The sequence below is a fragment of the Haemaphysalis longicornis genome, unplaced genomic scaffold (assembly GCF_048455015.1).
Source record: "Haemaphysalis longicornis isolate Haplotype H1 unplaced genomic scaffold, Haemaphysalis longicornis Haplotype H1 scaffold_1, whole genome shotgun sequence".
Lineage (NCBI taxonomy): Eukaryota > Metazoa > Arthropoda > Arachnida > Ixodida > Ixodidae > Haemaphysalis > Haemaphysalis longicornis.
Genome location: NW_027526203.1, coordinates 402,580,694 through 402,600,046, shown reverse-complemented (window position 1 = coordinate 402,600,046; position 19,353 = coordinate 402,580,694). Strand labels below are relative to the sequence as shown.

The 19,353-nt window shown below is 44.5% G+C and overlaps 1 protein-coding gene across 5 annotated transcripts in view; it reads left to right on the top strand.

The window, feature by feature from the left end:
• Kcc (solute carrier family 12 member kcc) overlaps window positions 1-18,298 on the top strand; it is a 407,686-nt gene extending 389,388 nt beyond the window's left edge. For all 5 annotated transcript variants that reach the window (XM_077686853.1, XM_077686851.1, XM_077686852.1 and 2 more), the window contains 6 exons: window positions 2,310-2,401; window positions 2,579-2,686; window positions 2,804-2,860; window positions 6,114-6,469; window positions 8,987-9,120; window positions 10,263-18,298. In XM_077686853.1, coding sequence (XP_077542979.1) covers window positions 2,310-2,401; window positions 2,579-2,686; window positions 2,804-2,860; window positions 6,114-6,469; window positions 8,987-9,120; window positions 10,263-10,354 — 839 coding nt within the window. In that variant the 3' untranslated portion in view covers window positions 10,355-18,298. The remainder of the gene's footprint in view (window positions 1-2,309; window positions 2,402-2,578; window positions 2,687-2,803; window positions 2,861-6,113; window positions 6,470-8,986; window positions 9,121-10,262) is intronic.
• The last annotated feature ends 1,055 nt before the right edge of the window (window positions 18,299-19,353 follow it).

Here is a 19,353-nt window from a genome sequence, read left to right as displayed (position 1 = left end):
ATTGTAATAACCGGTTTGATTTTCCCATGGAAAGCATACAAAAGCAAACGGTACCATAGCTGTCCATCGTTATAGCCGATATATTGTTATAAACGGTATCGTTATAAGGGGACTCGACTGCAGACATAATTTTGAGCTTGTCCTGTGGACTGCCAGGTTTTCCTGACTGTCATGTGAAATGTCTTCTGTTGTGATCCTTCAGGACGTATGAGTCCTCTATGGCTGTTTGTATTGTAGAGTGCAGTTAGTTGCTGTTTTGCTGTTTTGTTTTGTTAGTTGCTGTTTTGTTATGGGCTCTCCACTCTGTCCTCCCACTATGAACCATGTGGGGAGCACCCATGCTTATCTATGTGTAAAATGTGTTTTACTACAAAGCTGTATACGTACCTCTACCCCCGAATGGTTTCATCTCTGTGGGCAAAAACATCAAGGTGCCATGGCCTAAGATGCTGACTGCATCCATCAGGCTAATCAGGCATCCAGCATAGAGCTCAGATTTAATTTAAGGAAACCACAAAACAAGCATCGAAACCGCATTATGGATGATAAGGCGCCTGTGAACAATGGGACCCCTACACCATGTGTTCCTGGCAAAGATTATGTTTGCAGATTATCTTTGACGGCTAGGCAGGACTAGTGTCTCTAAACAGAGCAGTCCTTGCCCAAGACGCCGAGCGCATGCATCAGGCCAGGCAGGACCAGCATTTGCCGCCAGAGAAGCCGAGCGCAGTGTCAGTAGATGACGTATTAGAGTACCGCCACTGAGGCATGCAAGTCAGCAATGGCAGCCATTATGGCGTCTATCAGCAATGCGAGACTGCTGCATCTACGGCTTCGCCGTTAACTTCGACTGGGTCGTTTGTTATTAACGCTACCGAAGATGCAGTAAAACGGCATCTTTGGACACACTTCTGCTGCTTAAATGCTGTTGCACACGATATCTTTGATTAGCATTCGGAACAATGCAAGTTGCGCACAGCCACAGAGGAGGGAGGACCAGCTAAGCCTACTAGAGTTGACCGACTAAAATGCATAAACAACAAAATGGCGACGCCCATGAACCATCGCAGTGTAAACAAACGTCACTTAACACTTAATGCGAACTGAACAATGACCATGGTTGCGACATGGGACAATAGGAGAAAAGAGGGCCGATACTCTGTACCCTTATGTAGTGACACTAGCCGAGCGCAAGCGACAAGCCTGCCGATATGGCAAGAAACATTTCGTACCCTCCTCCATCACCATTTGTAGTGGTTTACAACAGCTTTGCTGGACATCCACTTTCGCAGGGGGGGATGGCGAGCAATTTTTTTTTTCCAACTTGTACATTTTTGAAGAGCACGTCATCCGACATTAACCCCTACCCCCTGCTGGTGAGGTAGACATTCCAAACAGTGCATTTGCAACTGTGGAAAAGCAAAGAGCAGTACTGTAGAAAACGCACAACTGTATTTGCGCACTGTACAGTCTGACCACCCACCATTCACTGAGCACTTACGCTCAAACTTTGTACAGGTAGCCTTCGCAGAACAGCTCGCTGCACATTTAGGCATGAATTCCCAGTTCTTAGGCCATTCTCAGCTTTATTAAACCAAGCTTCTTTGTGCCACATATCGTTGGGCCAGAGGGTGAAGCTTATGTCAAGGCTGAGTACAGCCATGCACTGGGCACTGAGGCAGAGCATGCGTATGCAGTCAACTACAGTATCGGGCTCCACTGATGTCCTTTCGCTGTTAATGAATGAACAAACACTTCAACAAAAATATTTGGGCAATTTCAAGCACACCAAAGGAGAAATAACCTGAAACCATCTTGTTGAGTGCATGGATACAGCTGTCCTTTGGGAGGTCATGTGTGCCTCATTACATGCAAGCAAGACTGCAGGGCTAGCCTCTCAAGTGATGGCCTTCGCAACTGGTACAGCAACTACTAGCTGTGCATATGCAGAATGCTGATTCACATAGCAGCCTAAGTAATGTCTTGATAAGCACAAAAGATTTTACTGCCCCTGTCACAATCTATGCGAAGACCACATCGAATGCATAGGTTTTTATGCATTGTTCTTTGCTTTGTGGAAATGTATAAATCAGATCAGGGCAATCTGACTATTTTTTTGTGATTAATTACCAGGCATCTTATTCAAAGATTGCAAATGTGCAAATAAAATTGCAGTTAGGTATATGCACAGCAGGCCAGCATAGCCATCCCCTGCATATATTTTTATTTAAATTAATCAGAGTGCAGGTTAGGCTTGTATAGTGCCACAGTTTGACACCTTGACCACACTTCACTCAATGCAACTGCAGAGCTTGAAGACAACAGCATTCAGATGAAGAAGGACCTGGCCATGTTTTTGTACCACCTGCGAATCGAAGCAGAAGTGGAAGTTGTGGAAATGGTATTTCAGTACCTTATAGCTTTTCCATTCAGTTGAAGCTTATAAAGCAATGCTTGCTGCCATTTCCCAGTGATGTTGACACCATTATTTTTAAAAACTGCCCACACCATGGGGAGATCTGCAGTGGGCTGTATTTTCTTTGCGCCTGCAACTTGTTCCTCCTGGTTTTGTGTGCAGAACGACAGTGACATCTCGGCGTACACCTACGAGCGAACACTGATGATGGAGCAACGCACAGAGATGCTCAAGCACATGAGGCTCAGCAGGCGGGAAACTTTAAGCATGGTGGGTTTACAAAGTTGTTTGCAATGCACCTAGCATGCTTTTCTTTTGTATGTGTGGGTGTGTGCCTGAGGAGGTAGCATACCTTAGAATGGCCCTTTTTTGCTCTCTGCTAAACAGATTCAGACCATTGTGGATCATCATCACAACCCTCTCCAAAACCACACAAGTTCAAAGGTACCAGTAGTTCTAACTCCTGTCTTAAAACTGTGACTGCATGCGGAATGCCCATTTCTTATTTTAACGTTGCATGCTCAAAGGCTATATGTGATTTATATATGACAAATTGTTCTTCACTGCAGGTTTTTTTCTTGTGTGCAACTTCAATTCATCATACCTTTAATTGATGACTGGTAAAGACGTGAAACATATCAGTTGTTCTTGTAGCATTATTGGAAGTACTGCCAACCTACCAAGTTAACACTTCTCTTCCAGAGCCATAATGAGTATTGGTCAATGATTGTTACAATTTTTGCCATTTGCAAGTAACGATAAGTCAGAAAACATTCACTAGTATTTTCATGGATGCTGTATTAACACTACAGTATGAAGTGTGTAGATCCTGCAGTTGCGTATGCTTCAAAACTTCAGCTGATGAAGCCAACTTGTAGCACATTTAAATAATTAAACTCTGCAAAACTCCTTGTAGGGACCAAGCCAGGATATCCTGCGGCATGAACCCACATCTGTGCATGTCATCACTGGCTAATTTATTGTTCCTTCAAGTAATAACATTAGGGAGTACCGTGCCTGTTAGTATCGCTCCTGGAGCAAGAACAAGACAGGAGGGGAAACGAAACTTCCTAGCGTGGCCAGATCATGTCACAAGCACTCGTCATAGGTTAAGCTAGCAGCATCTGACGCGAGTGAAGAAACTGCATGGCCACCGTGATCGGCATTTCACTGCGCAGCCACGCAATGAATTGCGGCCACTACCCGCTCCCTCGCATCGCAGCTACGAAGCTTTGCAGTCTGCCTTGGTTTTCATTGTGACATTGTCTGGACGCTCGCCTACGCTTGCCGCAATAGGCCATTTCCATTCCTATATATTCTTTCTCCGTGGTATCGCTTCACGATCTGAAATCAAATAGTTCTCTTGAACACTAAACAACTGAATGTTCTAACTGCCTTCTATTCCGAACTGCAGTGGCATCATGAATAGTGGATTTCTCCCTACTCTTGTTGCCTGTTTCTTTATATTCTGCACTTGTATTCCATTTATTTACTTTTTTTTATTCATTTTAAATGTGAGCGCATTTATAGGGTCAAATTTCACAGCATCACAATGCCCGTTCAACATCCATCCACAACACTCTTCATGCACTTGACCAGTCAGCAGAATATGCAAAGGATGGAGGAGGAAAGGGAGGAGGATATTCTTGTCCTCCTACCTCGCTCTTTATTAAATCCCTCTCTTCGTGTGAGACGAAGAGGTTGGACCTAAGACTTCCTCTTCCTCCTCACTGTTTATGCTTGGCCATATTCTTCCCATGCGTCACCTCCACGTAACTGCAGACATCCCACAATACCTGTGAATGCAGTAGTACTTAAAACTACACAGAAATTCATAAAGAGTATTATCAGTTGTTTTTTTTGCCTCTCAAGTCATTCCTGACATGATGTTCTTAATTTAAAGAAACTACTATGAGGCCAGCACGAATGCCTTTGTTTGCCGCCGATATATATGGCAGGCAGGCATTATAAGTGAGGAACTGCATACCTACCACATAATTGGCAACCAAAAATTTGTTAATTAATCTCATATTTACTGGTTTCGGTCATGTGCTTATGTAATGAAATTGTGGGAAAGCTTTGGAGAAGTCCCGAATGTGATTCGTGGTTAAAGATATAGGTCTCAGCAAAGTTAGCCCTCACAGTTCTAACTTATGCCGTACACCTGGGGGCCAATAGCATGATATGATCGAGCTAGATGTAGTTGAAGGCAAACTTTGACGGTGCCTAACTGCATCGCTAACAATTAATCAGATTCAAAGCGTCTGTAAAGTGGGCTAGCTTTCTTCATTACTACTTGCTTTAAATTTCTCATTATAAGCACGTACCTTAAAAACAAGGGAATAAGAGGTTAATTAATGAAGCTTAGGTAATTAATTATGTGTAAGTATGCACTCTTTGGCATAAAATGGGCCTCATGAGTGAGACATGATGCCAGCCCATTTTCACTCATACAGCCCCAAACAAGCTTGCTACATGCAAAGGAAAGGAGGAAGAACAACTTTTATTGTTATAGAGAAAAACTTTGCTTGCTTCCTGAGGTGGTGATGCCCTTAGTCCAAGGCACCAGAGTCTTGCACCGTTGCTTGAGTCCTGGTGATCAGCATAAGCTGGTCGTTCAGGTCCGAGCTGGTCAGCTCAACGTCCCATTGCTCAGGGGACGGATTGGGAATTGCAGGGACAGATTGGGTGTTTTGGCAGGCCCATGTGATGTGGTAGAGAGATCCGTATTTGTCAGGGCAGTGAGGGCATTTATTTGAGGGGAACTGGTCTGGGTAGATGGCGTGTAGTAGGCTTACGTGCGTGTACGTGTTAGTTTGTAGACGTCGCCAGATGGTGGCTTCTTCTATACTGAGTCTTTTGCGCAGCAGTGGGAGCTTCTGGCATGAGAGACGGTAGTGCTGTAGACTTTCGTGGTACTGTGGGGGGATGGGTTGCGGGACTTCTTGGTCTGAGTGATGCGGCGCTCGGTGGGCATACGCTCCAGCAGCAGCATGTGCTTGCTAGTTTCCGCCTAAACCACTGTGTCCTGGTATCCATACACGGTGCATGGACAGTATGAGGTAATTTGGCCCACTTGTGAGTAGTATGCCAGATACACCCCCTGCCAAAGTTACGGCGTGCAGCTTGTGAATCTGGGCTACATGCAAAGAGCAGCTGCTTCAGGAAAATTAGCACCGAAGCAAACAAGCACCGAGTGTTACGGCAAGGTGGTGGTTAATGAATGTTGAGTTAGGTGAGAGACAGGTTTGAAAAATAGAAAAATGTCCAGACTTGGTAGATCGCCGTGTGAACACTGCAATTTGGGGCACACAACTTTGACTGGTCACACTGTGGAGCAGTAGAGTTTTTTTATTCTTATATATTAGGTCAATTTTTGTTGTAATATAAGACACATGCATGCACAAGAAAATGTGCATTACATTCAACCTTATCTTGAGAAACAAGAAATTGATCTTGCAGGAGAATCAGAAACAGAATGGCAAGAACATCTTTCATAAGGGCAAAGTTTTCCTTATTCCCACATATAACTTTAATTCTTCATGTTGGCAATCCCGAAGCAGGTCTACCAAACCACAGCGCTGTGACCCCTTGTAATGCCAACTACAACTTAATAGCCACAGTTATGTCCAATAACCGGTGCGCAGAAGATTTTGTTTGAACATTACTGCAGCTGACTCCAAGGCATCGTTTACAGGTCCGATTCAGCGACAAGCCACCTCAGCAGGCTGGTGACTCTGAACTGGTGGATGTGGTTGCTGACGAAGACAATCGCTCCTCCCGCCACTCATCCCGGCACTCATCGCCCACCAAATCTCTTACGGGGTCGCCTACCAAGCAGGCTTCCTCTCCGCCCAAGGAGAGCTCGCCCATTGCTGCTGCTGGGGAAAATGGAAAGGTGGAAAGCCCCGAGAAAAAAGCCCAAGACGGTTCTGCAGATCCCAGTGCCACATCTGCAAATGGGGTGGCAAGCAAGGGCCCTGGTGATGCCGCTGCTGCTACGTCCGATGGCCAGAAGAAGCCAGAGTTCGACACCCTTCTCAAAATCAAGCCGTGAGCCCCTTTTCTTCTTGAATAACAGAGTGCTGTGCACCCTGGACTGTGCACGACAGGCATGGGGTTTGAGTGCTGATGCACATCTCCGATTAATGCACAGGCATTGGGCCTTCCAATTTAACCCATCCAAGTCTTTACGTACTAGTGCTTGAAAAATAATGGAACAAAAAATTTAAAAAAAAAAGATATTAGCGCAAGACGGAAAAGCAGTAAAACAAAAATTTTAACATTCATTGTCATGAAAAAATGTGGGTTAGACCCGTATCACACGGGCACTTTGAATCGCGATTGAGTCGATCCGGATCGAGCTCAATCCAGATCGGGCGCTGCTACACGCCAGTTTCAATTGCGATCAAGCCCGATCCCGCTCAAACTCAATCCAGGTTTTCCAAGCGCGATTGAGGCTTCCAAGCGCGATCAGACGAAAGCAGTGATACTCTTGTCCCCGCTGAGTAATGGCACAGAAGAAGACAGCTTCAACTAACACCAAAAATTGCATCAAATAACTTGACCCAAATGAGCGTGCAGTAACATTTATATAGTTCCGTATACCTATGACTGCACAAGGTTACCAGACGCCGTCCGTGAAGTACATTTTTTGTGCCATCTGGCATACATGAGTGCAGCCGGTGCAACTTCTCAATCGGGATTGAAACGTGCCGTGTAGAATCGGTGGTGCGTCGAGCGCGCTCGAAAAGTCAATCGCTCTTCAATCTGGATTGAAAGTGCCCGTGTGACAGGGGTATTACTCAATGTGCTGTGAATACAGAAAGTGGTATATTTAACTTGCTGTAGGCCTCCCTCCAATCATTGAAAACATGCCCTTGCTAGACATCTAGGTTCTCCCCACAGTAAGCGGTGGTGGAAATTCCATCCACTGCCTTCGGTAGGCCGACCACTGCTCTGGCTGACCCATTTGAAATGTGCGCCTGAGGAACTAAAATTGCCCACTGTGAGAGAGCAATACCAGCCGCAGAGGGCCGCACCTCCCGTCATCTGATTATGTGAAAAGGAGTCTGAACAAGTGGCTTTGAAGTCTCAGATTGCCAGCTGCATGCAAATCTTGGAGTCAATGCATGCGCTTATCACTTCACTTCCTTATTTCGTTTAAGAGATTCCACTTTTTATCACATGGCAGCCCCACAATGTGCGGTATTTGAAAATTTGAAACTCCTAAACTTCTTGCCCCCCCCCCCCCCCCTTGTTCTCAAAATGTTCAACTCTAAAAAATTACTGGGGAGAACCCTGCTAGGCATGTATCTCAATGGTACCTCACTGCAGGCATTGCCATCAAGTAATAGCTCTTGATTTCTAACTCATGCCACTGTATTGAAAAGCAACTTTTTTAGCCTTATAAATTTTGCACAAGTAGCATTCTACCTCAGCTAACATACAGCAGAGTCAACACACACTTTTTTAGCACAAGGCTCGTGCGTTGCGAAAAAGACAATCCAAAAGGGTGTGCCATGCTGTGAAGCTTGAAAGTTTGTATGCTGTTTTCCGAAAGTTTGCAGAGCCAACTTTTATTGGTTTATTATTCGTAATTTTTGAATATTCAGAAAACCTTATATGCTTCAAATGGCAAAACTGCGCTGTGAATCCAATCAAATAGCGAACACTATTCGCGAAGTTTTGAAAGGTGCAAGACACAATGGTGTTATTGCATCGCCAAGAGAGTGTTAAAATATTCACCATATATCTATGCTCCCCAATCACGAAAGGTCAGTAAAAAGAGCGAGACTAGCAGCAATGGTTTTGCACATCGCGGCACACGAAAACAATGTCTTATCAGCGCGAGCAATGACAACTGGGCCTGGCTGAGGAGCATATGGCAGCTGCAAATGCCCACTGCTTACGGAAAAGCGTGCTATGAGCCACTAGCAGGACACATCGGTTATTTAAAATTCCAAAGGCGGGGCAATACCGTATTTTGTCAATTCTAAGCATTCCCACCCCCCCTCCCACCAACCCCCACTTTGTTTTTTTTTTGCACATGCATGTGATGTGTAAAGTGAAGCGGGGCGCTTACTTCTAAGCTCCTAGTGAAAATGTGCACTTTCCTTCAAATGTTACAGTATTTGTTAAGTTTAGGAGGGGGGTGCTTAGAATGTAGAAAATGTGGCTGAATAAATATTAGCATATTAGCAGATGCCTAAGGGACAGTACTGTGTTTTAAAAAATGGGCCCACTGGCGCAGTTTCAGGCAGGGGGCACGCGAGCACTGCGAAGATGGGAAATTTGAATTGCACTGGACAAACCTCCGTTCCATTCATCAAGAGAGGAGTGAGACAGGGCGGCGAAGAGCCTGATGGGTGGTAGCAGTGAGCGGATAATGGCGCTACTGCCCATCATGGGGAATCAGTGCTTTACACTTCCGACAGCTTTCACATAGAGTGGAACGGCTTCAAATTTTCTTAGTGGGTTCACCGATAGCGTGATTTATCTCCTACAGTGTGAAGATGTTGCGCACATGAGTCCACTGGTTGCATTTCTACATGCATGTTACTATTGCAGGGATGAAGCCAATGTGCGCCGTATGCATACTGCTGTGAAACTGAATGAGGTGATTGTCAACAAATCACACGAATCCAAGCTGGTGATCATCAATCTTCCGGGACCGCCCAGGATCCAGAGGGGAGAGGAGAACTGTATCCTTCACGCTTGTTGCTTTGATATACTAGTGAATGTTGCATATTGTTTAGCATGCTATTCATTTCAAGTTTTTGCATCACTGAGTGCAATGAAATTTTTGCACATAAGGTGTTAGCATAATCTACCTTCTGTCTAACTTTTATGTAGCCAGGAGGGAGGGAGGGAGGGAGGGAGGGACGAGGGAGAGAGCAGGGAAGGAGGGAGAGAAGTAGAGAGAGAGAGAAGAAAAGAGAAGGTGCCGTACGGTTGTAATCAAGGGCCCAGACTCATGTAGGAACCCGTTCAGTGTCACGAGAACTCCAAATTTCAGTGCAAACCCAGGAAGCACCCCGCCTTCCAATTGAATGACGTTTCATTGGGCAGTATTTACACCACAGTGCAGTTCATTCCGGGAGAGCACAAAGGGATCGTGAATACATTAGGATCAAGCGCAATACAAGTGGACGTTTTGCTCTCAAACAGGGAACAGGAAATTCAATGCAACAGCGGCATGCATAGCTCTCAGCCAGGATTAGCTAACCATGTGCGGCCCGACATTAGAATCAAAACAAACGTTTGTACACAGAATGTGTGTTGGAGAAATTTGATTTATGGTGTTAGCAGTACATGTGAAAACTGGAAGTATAGGAAACATTTATTGAATGAAAGAAAAACATCAATGCGACTGCCATCTTTTGGTCCCAAATGAAATGCCAAGTGGTGAAGGTGGGCATAATCAGGATTTTACAGTATGTGTAGCCTCAGCTTTGCCAGTAGCACTGAAAGAGAAGTTCAGGTTTTAAGCACGGTCATGCCTTCACAGCCGTCAAATAGCCAGGGGATCCAAAGTTTTCTGTTCAGTATTCAAGAACAACTTCTAAAGGGCTGCCCAAAGCGATTTGAAGACCAATATAAAATCAACAGGGAAGCATTAAGCGCAGAGTAGCCTTGCCTGCCAGGCCTTGTTGACAGAAAACTGCTGCAAAACGCTCAAATACCTGCCTCTTTGAGAAGTGAACTGTCCATTATTATTTGTCGAGCCGAAATTCTGCTGCCTATGAGGGGAAGGAGACAGGCAGTTGGAGCAGCCTTAGTACAGAGATTTTTCATAATGTTTGTGCTGTACGAAATGTTCACCCTTGACTCCCAGCGCCACTAGACATGGAGTTCTTGGAAGTGCTCACAGAAGGCCTCGAGCGAGTGCTCATGGTGCGTGGTGGAGGCCGCGAAGTGATAACCATCTATTCCTGAGCGCATGGAGTGGCCCCACCGGACGAGCCCCTGTCGGCACGTTCTCTCTCCGCTCCTGCGTTCTGTTATTTATTTTGCTGTGGATTTTTAGAGCACCTTCAGAATGCCAGGGAGGCACCCCTTGGAGGACATGGTACCTTTGGCATGAGGGTCCAGCCCTGTGGCACGCCTGCTGACACTGTACGTTGCCCGGCAGTGAACTGGGTACTTGCTGTTAAGATGTGTGTTTTGGAAGCTGGTTGTTAGCCCAAGTTTGTTGCCACTTAGTGGTTGTGGTTAGCACAAACAATGAACTGGTGCCTCTGCACTGTTTGGTGAGAACATAGCTCGTCGCTAGCATGCACCGCACTCATGCAGAGTCTACAGTTCGCATCTGTTACCGGGTCGTAAAACTTGTGTAGTAGCATGATGCCTTGGGCCGATGGATATGGCAGTTCTTAGTTGTCCCCGATGTGCTGTTTTCAGAGTTGCTGCCAAGAGTGCACCAGATATAATCTCCACCAGAAAGAGGGGCTGTAGGAACTACTTGTTATAAATTTCTACCAAAAAATGATGACTTGATGGATGTGCAGAGCAAAGTGACATCCAACAACCTGTCACCCTGGCTTCAACCAGGAACAGGTGAGCTTTTAGGGCAGTCTCGTACTTTGCAAGACGCAGTAAGGCAGAAGGGTGGCCACAGTGCTTGATCTCTCGTGTTCCTGTATTGTTGTTGACGGTTCACACTACTTTATAAGACAACGTACTTTTAGTAAAGTGTAGAATGATTTTTACCAGGCAGAGTGCAGCCATACCCCCCGCCCCCCCCTTTTTTTTTGCATCTTGTGCTAAAGTTTTGCACCTATGCTTGGCACTCTGGTGGTATGTCTTCAGTTTCAGTCCTAAATGCATTGTGGTGTAGCTATTTTATTCTGTTTAGCACAAAGGGTTTACTATAGTTTTTAAGTATGTAGCATCTTTGAGTGCCTGTGACCCAATCATGCACAAAATGAATCATCATATGAAAAAGTGCTAGTCGCATTCCCAAAATGTGTTCGTAATGTTGTTTGTTTCGCTTGCTGAGCACCTCCCTGTGTTCTGGTGCTCTTTTTTTTTCTGCTTACATATTTTTATATCTTCATCTGTCCTACCGGCAAAGTATCAGTCCTTTAGTCATGCTGCTAATATAAATGGCTGACGGCTTCTTGACTGAAATGTCTGTTAGTGTACAATCCTGAATGACTGTCCACATGGAAACCATTTGTTGATGTGGGCATGAGTTGCCGTTCAAGCATAGCTGTGTTCCTGTGGCATTTGCCGGCGTAACTGCATGTTCTCTGCAGGTGAAACACGGCATGTGCCACAAAGGAAAAAGCCTGCTTTCATGTGGGTTTCATTTCGAACCGCATATAATGCAGCAAGCATTTTCAGCCCACGCCATAGGCCAACCTGCGCTGTGTTTCTTTTGCTCTGACGGGCACTTCCTTTGGTGCCCTTCTCTTTGTGAGCCCTATGTCAAAGATGTATGGCCACTTCTAATACCTTTGCAGCATAGGTTTTTGCATAGTCCTTGCAGAGTTGTAGTTGTGTAGAAGCTGGGAGACCTTCATGTATAATATGTACGGCGACGAGCAAACCCAGAGTACTTTGTAGCGATGTGTACACACGTGACAATCCTCCCAGCAGCATTTTATTTTTTGCAGTTTTTTTCTTCCTTTTATCTGCAAGGCTCAACTGCAAGACTGTGCTTAGCATCATCGGAGACAATGATGCAAATTCTTCTGAGGATTGGCTAGCCTGCACGGGCGCTGTGGCTGCGAGTACTTTTTCCCTCGCTGTTCCTTACAAAGTTGCAATAAATAATACCTAGTGGCTTCATTATGTGAATGAGTGCAGTTTAGTCGTTTTTGCATATATATATATATATATATATTCACCTGTGCTGTAGAGGTAAAAAGGGCTTAAGGTAGCTGTTTGTTTGAAGCATGCAAGAATCACTGCAACTGAAACCGGCATGTTGGGGCAGTTGACCCGCCTTTATGCAGGATTGTGTACAAAGTAATCTGCTTACATGCACCCTTTAAGTCCTGGGGCTACAGTGTTTAAACAATGTGGGCTCCTTTCTGAAATGCACCTGTCTAGACTACTTCGGTTTTGATAGTTGAAAAATGCTGGAATGTGTATGTTAAATTTCGATTGAGTTGGTTCCCAGCTTCTTTTTTATTATTAATATTATTATTATCCTTCTGTCTTGGACATTTCTAAGACTTTCCCAGTGTAAACCAGAAATTATTATTTGCAAATTTTGTTTTTTTCTGTGGTTACCAGATGCTTTAAAGCATCTGGATATCTGAAGCGTCTGGGGCCAGTCTTAGTGATGATGTGGAGACGGTTTGCCAAAAGGGAAAAGCCAACTAGGCGAAATAACTGAAACTCGGTTATGAGCTTTGCCAGCTGAACAAATCCAGTGGCAATCGTAACAGGTGCACGGTTATGCCACAATGTTTTGAGGACATAAGCCCGACTGTGCACAGCATGGATGGAATGTGGTTACTCACCAATTCCAGAATTAGGCACTTGTGGCATACTTTCTCCTTCTCCGACACTAGGCAAACACTAACACTTGCAGCCTCAGGTGTGGGCCTTGATGTCTACACGCTGTAGCCAAGTCTGTAGGTGTCCTTCACGAGCGTGATGTCTGCCAGTTAACACGTGTTTCCTAGTTTGGTAAGAGTAGCAGTTAGTGAGGGGCTTTTAGGGGAGACAGTGGTGGTGAGGAGGGTGGCGCCTGCTGCCAGCAGTGCGGAAAAGCTCTGGGACAGGCTAGGGACAGTTGGCCCGTCGAACGTGTTTCCCCCTGCATAGCTCAATATTGACTGTTACAAATATACGAATGTTAGAGAAGTGCTGACTGTATTTTTGTATGTACATACTCTCTCTCCCGGACCCTCAAGATGTAAAAGCATACAAAAAAAATAAAACGGAACGAATGAACACACCTGCATTTACAAGTTAACTTGCATATTTGGTGTGGACCCTAGCATAGTGAACCGGTGTGTGAATGTCTTCAGGAATACCTAGGTCGTGCAGCTGAATGTTACCTTTATTCTTGTCCACCATTGTCGTTTGATGTCTTTGGTTTTCTGTGATTTTCTGTTCTATTCAGCTCAGATGACGATATCTTCTTCCAATCAGCATGTGGGATAGCCACCAGCAAGGTACGCAACTTGTTTATCTCTGTCTGCGCCCCGACAGCCAAATTGTTGCGGGCTGCTGCTTTGTCTCCATGGCCTTCCCACAGTGCTTCTGAGATGCTGATTCATGATTCCAAGACTCTTGGCTCTGTTTGCTCGACATCAATGTAAGAGGAAAAACTGCAGCACGCCTAGACGGAGCTTGTAGTCAAACTGGATTTGAGCCTTTGTGCTCAAAAGCGCAGCTCAGCTCCCAGCATCATGTGCCCTCACTCATCCAGTTGCTAACTTGCTTGTGGCCTGTTCGAAAGCAATTCTATACGCTTTTTATAATGTGCAGACTTATGTGGAATGCTACACACTGTCCCAGATTTATACACATAGACTATGATGATACAACGCAAGCTGTTTTGCATTCTTAGCTTCCCGAAACGTGTAATGTGCAGTTTTTGTGTCTCTCATTATATATATATAAATATATAATATATATATTGACCTTGTAAGATGACATTTATCCTTCTCGATGTGATATTGAGGTAAGTCAAGGCAGAAATCTGTCTGTGCTCGAAAGCACAAGGATGTTTGCAAGTTCAGCTTGTTCATTGCTGTTCTTTTTCCAGCACCTGCCACCAAGAGTAATTCTTTTGTGCTTTGCCATGACTTTGCTTCCATTCTTTGTCGTCACACTTGTGTCACAAGGATTTGGCCCAAAGGCAGAACACGGTGATCTTTTTCATTTATTTTCACCTCTATTATGCAACAGCTTCAACGTTAATTCAGCTATGTCTAAACAAAAATGATTACTTTTTTGGCTTCTGTTTATTTGTTGAAGATTTACACTTGAAGAGTGTACGCACATGTGTTACACCGGGACTCCTAGCTGCCCTGAAAGCAGTTATAATGGGCATTCACGCTGATGGTGACATTGTTTTGTGTGACAGCATGCTCCTATGGGAGCAGCAAGCCACGCACATGCCCTCTGTTGATGTTGCACCCCAAGCTCAGCCTCTCGTGTCTACGAAAGCATGTCCTCGTCACTATACAATTACTGTCATAAGTTTACAATGCTATGCTGCGTCAACTTTCGAAACACTGCATCGAATGTTAATAAGAGGTACCACTTGTTATGACTTGTGGGTAATTTGTCACAACAAAATGATGATGTAATTGCCATCATAATACTGTTGCAAACATTGCTACTACTAATTGTCAATTGCCTGCAAAGAATGTGCATTTTTTGCAAGACTAACTGCCGTGCCAGTGCTAACGTACTTAAGGCACAGTACTGCTTTTTATTTTTTAATTTATGCCGCAAGTGGGCAAAACTAATTCAAAGAGTGATACAGAAGACAAAGACTGTTGCAGTCTGGGTAACTACAGCACTAACTGGTACAACTGACTCGTCAGTTAAAGCCAGTGGAGATTCGATTGCTCGTTGCCTGAATTGGCTTGTGAAAACCAGTCCATTGTGAACGGGGTTATTTTTTTTCTCACACCCTAAGGGGTTTTATTTTTTAAAACAATGGTTAGCATTGTATAAAGTATGTATTATGCACTTACAAAGGATTGCAACTAGTCTTACATGAATTACGGCATTATTTTTTTCCCTCACAGTACATGCAAGCAAAAATGAGTAAACACGTGGCAACTGTTAATATTAATAGTGTAAGCCGTATACAAAGTTCGATGAAGGCTCTGCTGGGTTGGCCATAGACAAGTCACCACAATGTTTTTAATTATATTCAAGATGTACACCTCCGCTGAATTGTACTGGTGCTCACTCTGTGCCCGACCTTGCTTTGTGGGGCGGCTGCATCCTGTACTGTCCTTTTTCACGGTGGACTGGTCATCACCGCGCATGGTACGCCTGACAGCAGGTTTTCTGTGCTTTTAACATAATGCACTTCGATGTGGGGGTAGCTAACACGAAGTAGTAGTCGGCAAGCCGTGCCCCCCACTGCACCTCGTGCGAGAAGTGCATTGACGAGCAGGCCCTATGCAATACCAGCGCAACCATGTGGGCAAGATCACTCTCTTCAACATTTCTGCCATGGGGAGAATGGTTCATTACCCTCTAAGAATATGGATTTCAGTTTTTCAGAAATCGGCGTAAGCAGACAACTGAAATGCGAAATTCTTGCCCACAACTCACTACCATTTCGGCTTATGCACAATGACGCAAGCTGATATTGTGAAGTGGGTCGCTTGTGTTCAGCGTGGCTGTTTTTGTTGCCGTAGTCAAGGGTTGTAGCAGTAGGCCATTGTTGCACCGAGCTATGCCCGGGGATAGGGGTCTACCAATATTGCCCCAGGGACAGGGCACCCGAGTTTTCCAAGTTGAAAGTTGCCGCACCATGCAGCTGAGAGACAAACCAAATGTTGTGTGATCCGTTAAGACAGTTCTAAAAATTTCTTTTTCATTACTGCTAACTTGGTGTTAAAGCTCAAATCTTGCATGGAGAACATTTTCTGGCTCGTTTAGTGTAAAACCAAGATCAGTGGAAATAGTTAATTGCTGCATCCGGAGAAAAATATATATACCTACATATTATTGGCTGACGGGAGATGGGGCACCACCATAACAATTTTGCCTATCTCACCGCAGTCCAAGTCAGGCAATTGGCCTTTCAACCATAAACCAAGCTGCTGGTACCCATCGGAGATAGTACTATACATGATGGACCGTGAAAAATTTCTGTGCTAGATTTGAGCCTAAGTTAATCAGTCATTAGTCATTGTTAAGTATGATTTTGAAATATCTAATATATAGCTTTATTGTGTGACTTATTTTCTAAAAAAACTCCAGAGTGAGACCCATTCAGGGATGTCTGTCTTCACAGTGTTGAGGGAGATCTCTTGCAACATGCTGCAGCCTGCATGGCGTTGAAGCTGGTCTCTATAAACAAGCATGTTCCTCACATTCGCTGTCTATAACGCCGTTCTGTGTGACAACGAAACGCTTGTGCCAGGTGGCTAGCTCTAAACAGGCCACACATCTCATGCTGCGCTGGATGCAGGACATCTGATGTTCCTGTTGTGCTGCCACGATGTTAGCAAGCAGCAAAAAAAAAAAAAAAAAAAAGGGTTCGACGTTTACTATTTCCAGAGAGAGGGGGCGGAAAAAAAAAAGCGACGTTAGTCTAACTGCTCGTTACTCTGTGTTTATTGTAGTTTATCATCTGCATTTAGCTCCACTATTTATACAGTACCTTTCTTACACATGCAAGTACTTTAACTGTACTACCTTTTCGATGCCACTGATGAGGGCAGAAGCCTAGCTAGCAAGGCACGGTGGATGTTGTGTGTACTGGAGTAGAAACAGGCTGTTTGTGATGGGCTACTCCTGTCCAAAGTACTGATACACTGTGAGTCACACTTTTAAACAAAGACAATGTGCGCAGTACCTTTTTTTATAGATTCCAGAAGAGAAATAGAGAACTAAATGCTGGTGGATTATCATCATTTGCATTGCGGGTAAAGGTAGGAAGGGAGAGAGACACATGGGCATCGCCTTTTATCCTCCCCCAAAAAAGGTTGCTCAACACTGACATGATTGGGCTAGTGGGTAATAAGTTACAAATGCTGAAAAAAAAAATAACCTAGTCATTCAAGAGGGTGACATTGGAACATTTTTAGATTGACTTTAAGCAAATCGTAGCAGCACCTGAAGAAAGAAAAAATAAGCAAACCCTACAGTTAGAGTTTGACACAAGTTTTTTCTCACCAAAAGTTACTAGACAGCTGCTGTAAGGTTTTTTTCATAGCAGATAATACTGTCAACTTTCACCTGCTTATCATGTGTGCAGATCTCGCAGTGCATTTCAGGACACACACTGATGCAGTTTCTGGTGCACCACGACTTAAAAAAAAGCAGACATTTTTGTAGAGTGGGTTCTCCATGGTTTGATCAGTCAAAAGAATCTAACTTTTTAAAAAGTGGCATTGTTCCCAAAGGAAAAATATTTGAAACACAAGCCACAGCTGTTGTTGCTAAAGAAGTCACCGAGTCATACAAGTCGTGCGCTTCAATGCTGGGCTTGGAGAATTTGCTTGCTAGCTGAGGCAGGAGACAGCTGAATCACTTTTTGTGCGGTGCATAATGACTGATTACTTGCCATTCTTGACCGACATGTATGTTGAGGTATGACTAAAGAGGCAAAGCTTGGCCAAGAGTGTAAGGCAATGGGCAACTCTCGCACCCATGTTGTGCGTCAGGGTAGCCACCCGTCTGTATCCATCAATGGGTAACAGTGCGCTTAATGTCTTCGTGACTTTTGCTGAATGTTGTCCAATCGAGTGCATGCATATGTTGATTGAGCCGTCAAACCAGATGAGCAGCAAGCTAGGTAAGCATGCTGCAGGCTTGATGATTGAAAGCAGATTGAAACACATTGCACGTGCAGGTTTGCAAAGTGCACATTTGAGAGTTGCGCTCTGGCTGAATCGGGGTTCACTTGTGTTATGCAAAACTTGATGTCTCGCGTATTCTGTTCTCGAATAAAAAGAAAAAGAGCTTACAGGTAGGACTGTGTGGCAAATGTTGTAGAATAGTAGTTTCTCTCTGCCTTGTTCATGCAATGAAACTTTTTTTCCCCCTTTAAATTGAAAGTGGTTATAATGTGCCACTGCGACTGTAATAGTTTGTGAGATTGAGTTGTGGGGCCCTTGCTTGCATGTGTACCGTTTTCCATCGATGTCTCTTGCTCTTCCATTTGTTTTCGTTACGTGAAAATTTTATCAGAGAAATAATAAAGACATCTTGTTAACCTTTCTTGTGTCGTGGTCTGTATCTTTCACAAATTTTCTTGGTGCTAGCTGGGGCAAACAAGTGTAAAAATAGCCAATGCCCGTGTGCGTCCAATTTCAGAAGGTGCAAGGCAAGTTTACAAAAAGTGCTATATTATTCGCTCCCAGTCGAAGGGGCTGAACAAATTTTTACTGTGTTAGCTGCAGTAGTGTCACTTAATAAAAACCTGTGGTCGTTGTTACTGCTAACACCACTTTAAAATGGATGGCCGTCTTTGAACAAACTAAAAGGCTGGTTGGAGCGAAGGGGAGGAAGAAGCGGGCTGTTGGCTTAGAAGCGAATGAACAAAGCACACATTTTGCATTTGAAGTGGGCGAAGTGTTATTTTTTTTTTGCTTTTGTCATTTCCTCAATGGTATCCAAGTGTTGTTCGTAGCATGGACAGTCTCAAGGGTGTTTGCCCCGTCCCTTTCCTGCACACGCACGCACGCACACGGCCGGATACGGATACGCGGGTACGGATTCATCACGAGCTGTTGGAAAATCGGGGATAAAAAGGAGCAGCGCCAGAAAGCAGTATCTGCTGCCCCAGCAGCAAGCTGAGGGCGCCCCCCGAAATGGCGGCTCGGCAGCGCGCGCATGCGCAGACCGCTGCTGGAAAAAGGCAACGACATTTGGACTCGCCTAGCTTTCAATCAAATATTAGAAACCAGCAGGCAAAAATTAAATAAAAAATTGCGCCCACCTCCCCGCATGGGGAACCCTGTGTAGATGCGACGCATCGTGGGGTTCACTTGGTGTTTCCGTTGGATTGATTCTGAAATCACGTGAAACGTGTCGGGAACGCGTATGATTATTATGTTTTATGATTATTATTATGTTTTATTGGTCAATCTCTCTAAGTGGTATGCTTGGGGCTTCGCTGTCGCAACGACCATCATTGTTGCTGTAAGTGGGAGCTTCTTTTCTTTTATTACAAGTGTTAATCATTGCCCCATCATGCGTTGTATCAGTAGCATCTTGACGTAGTTTGAATGAGTCAAGGATATAAGGCGCGTTCGTAGCATTTGATTCTGTCT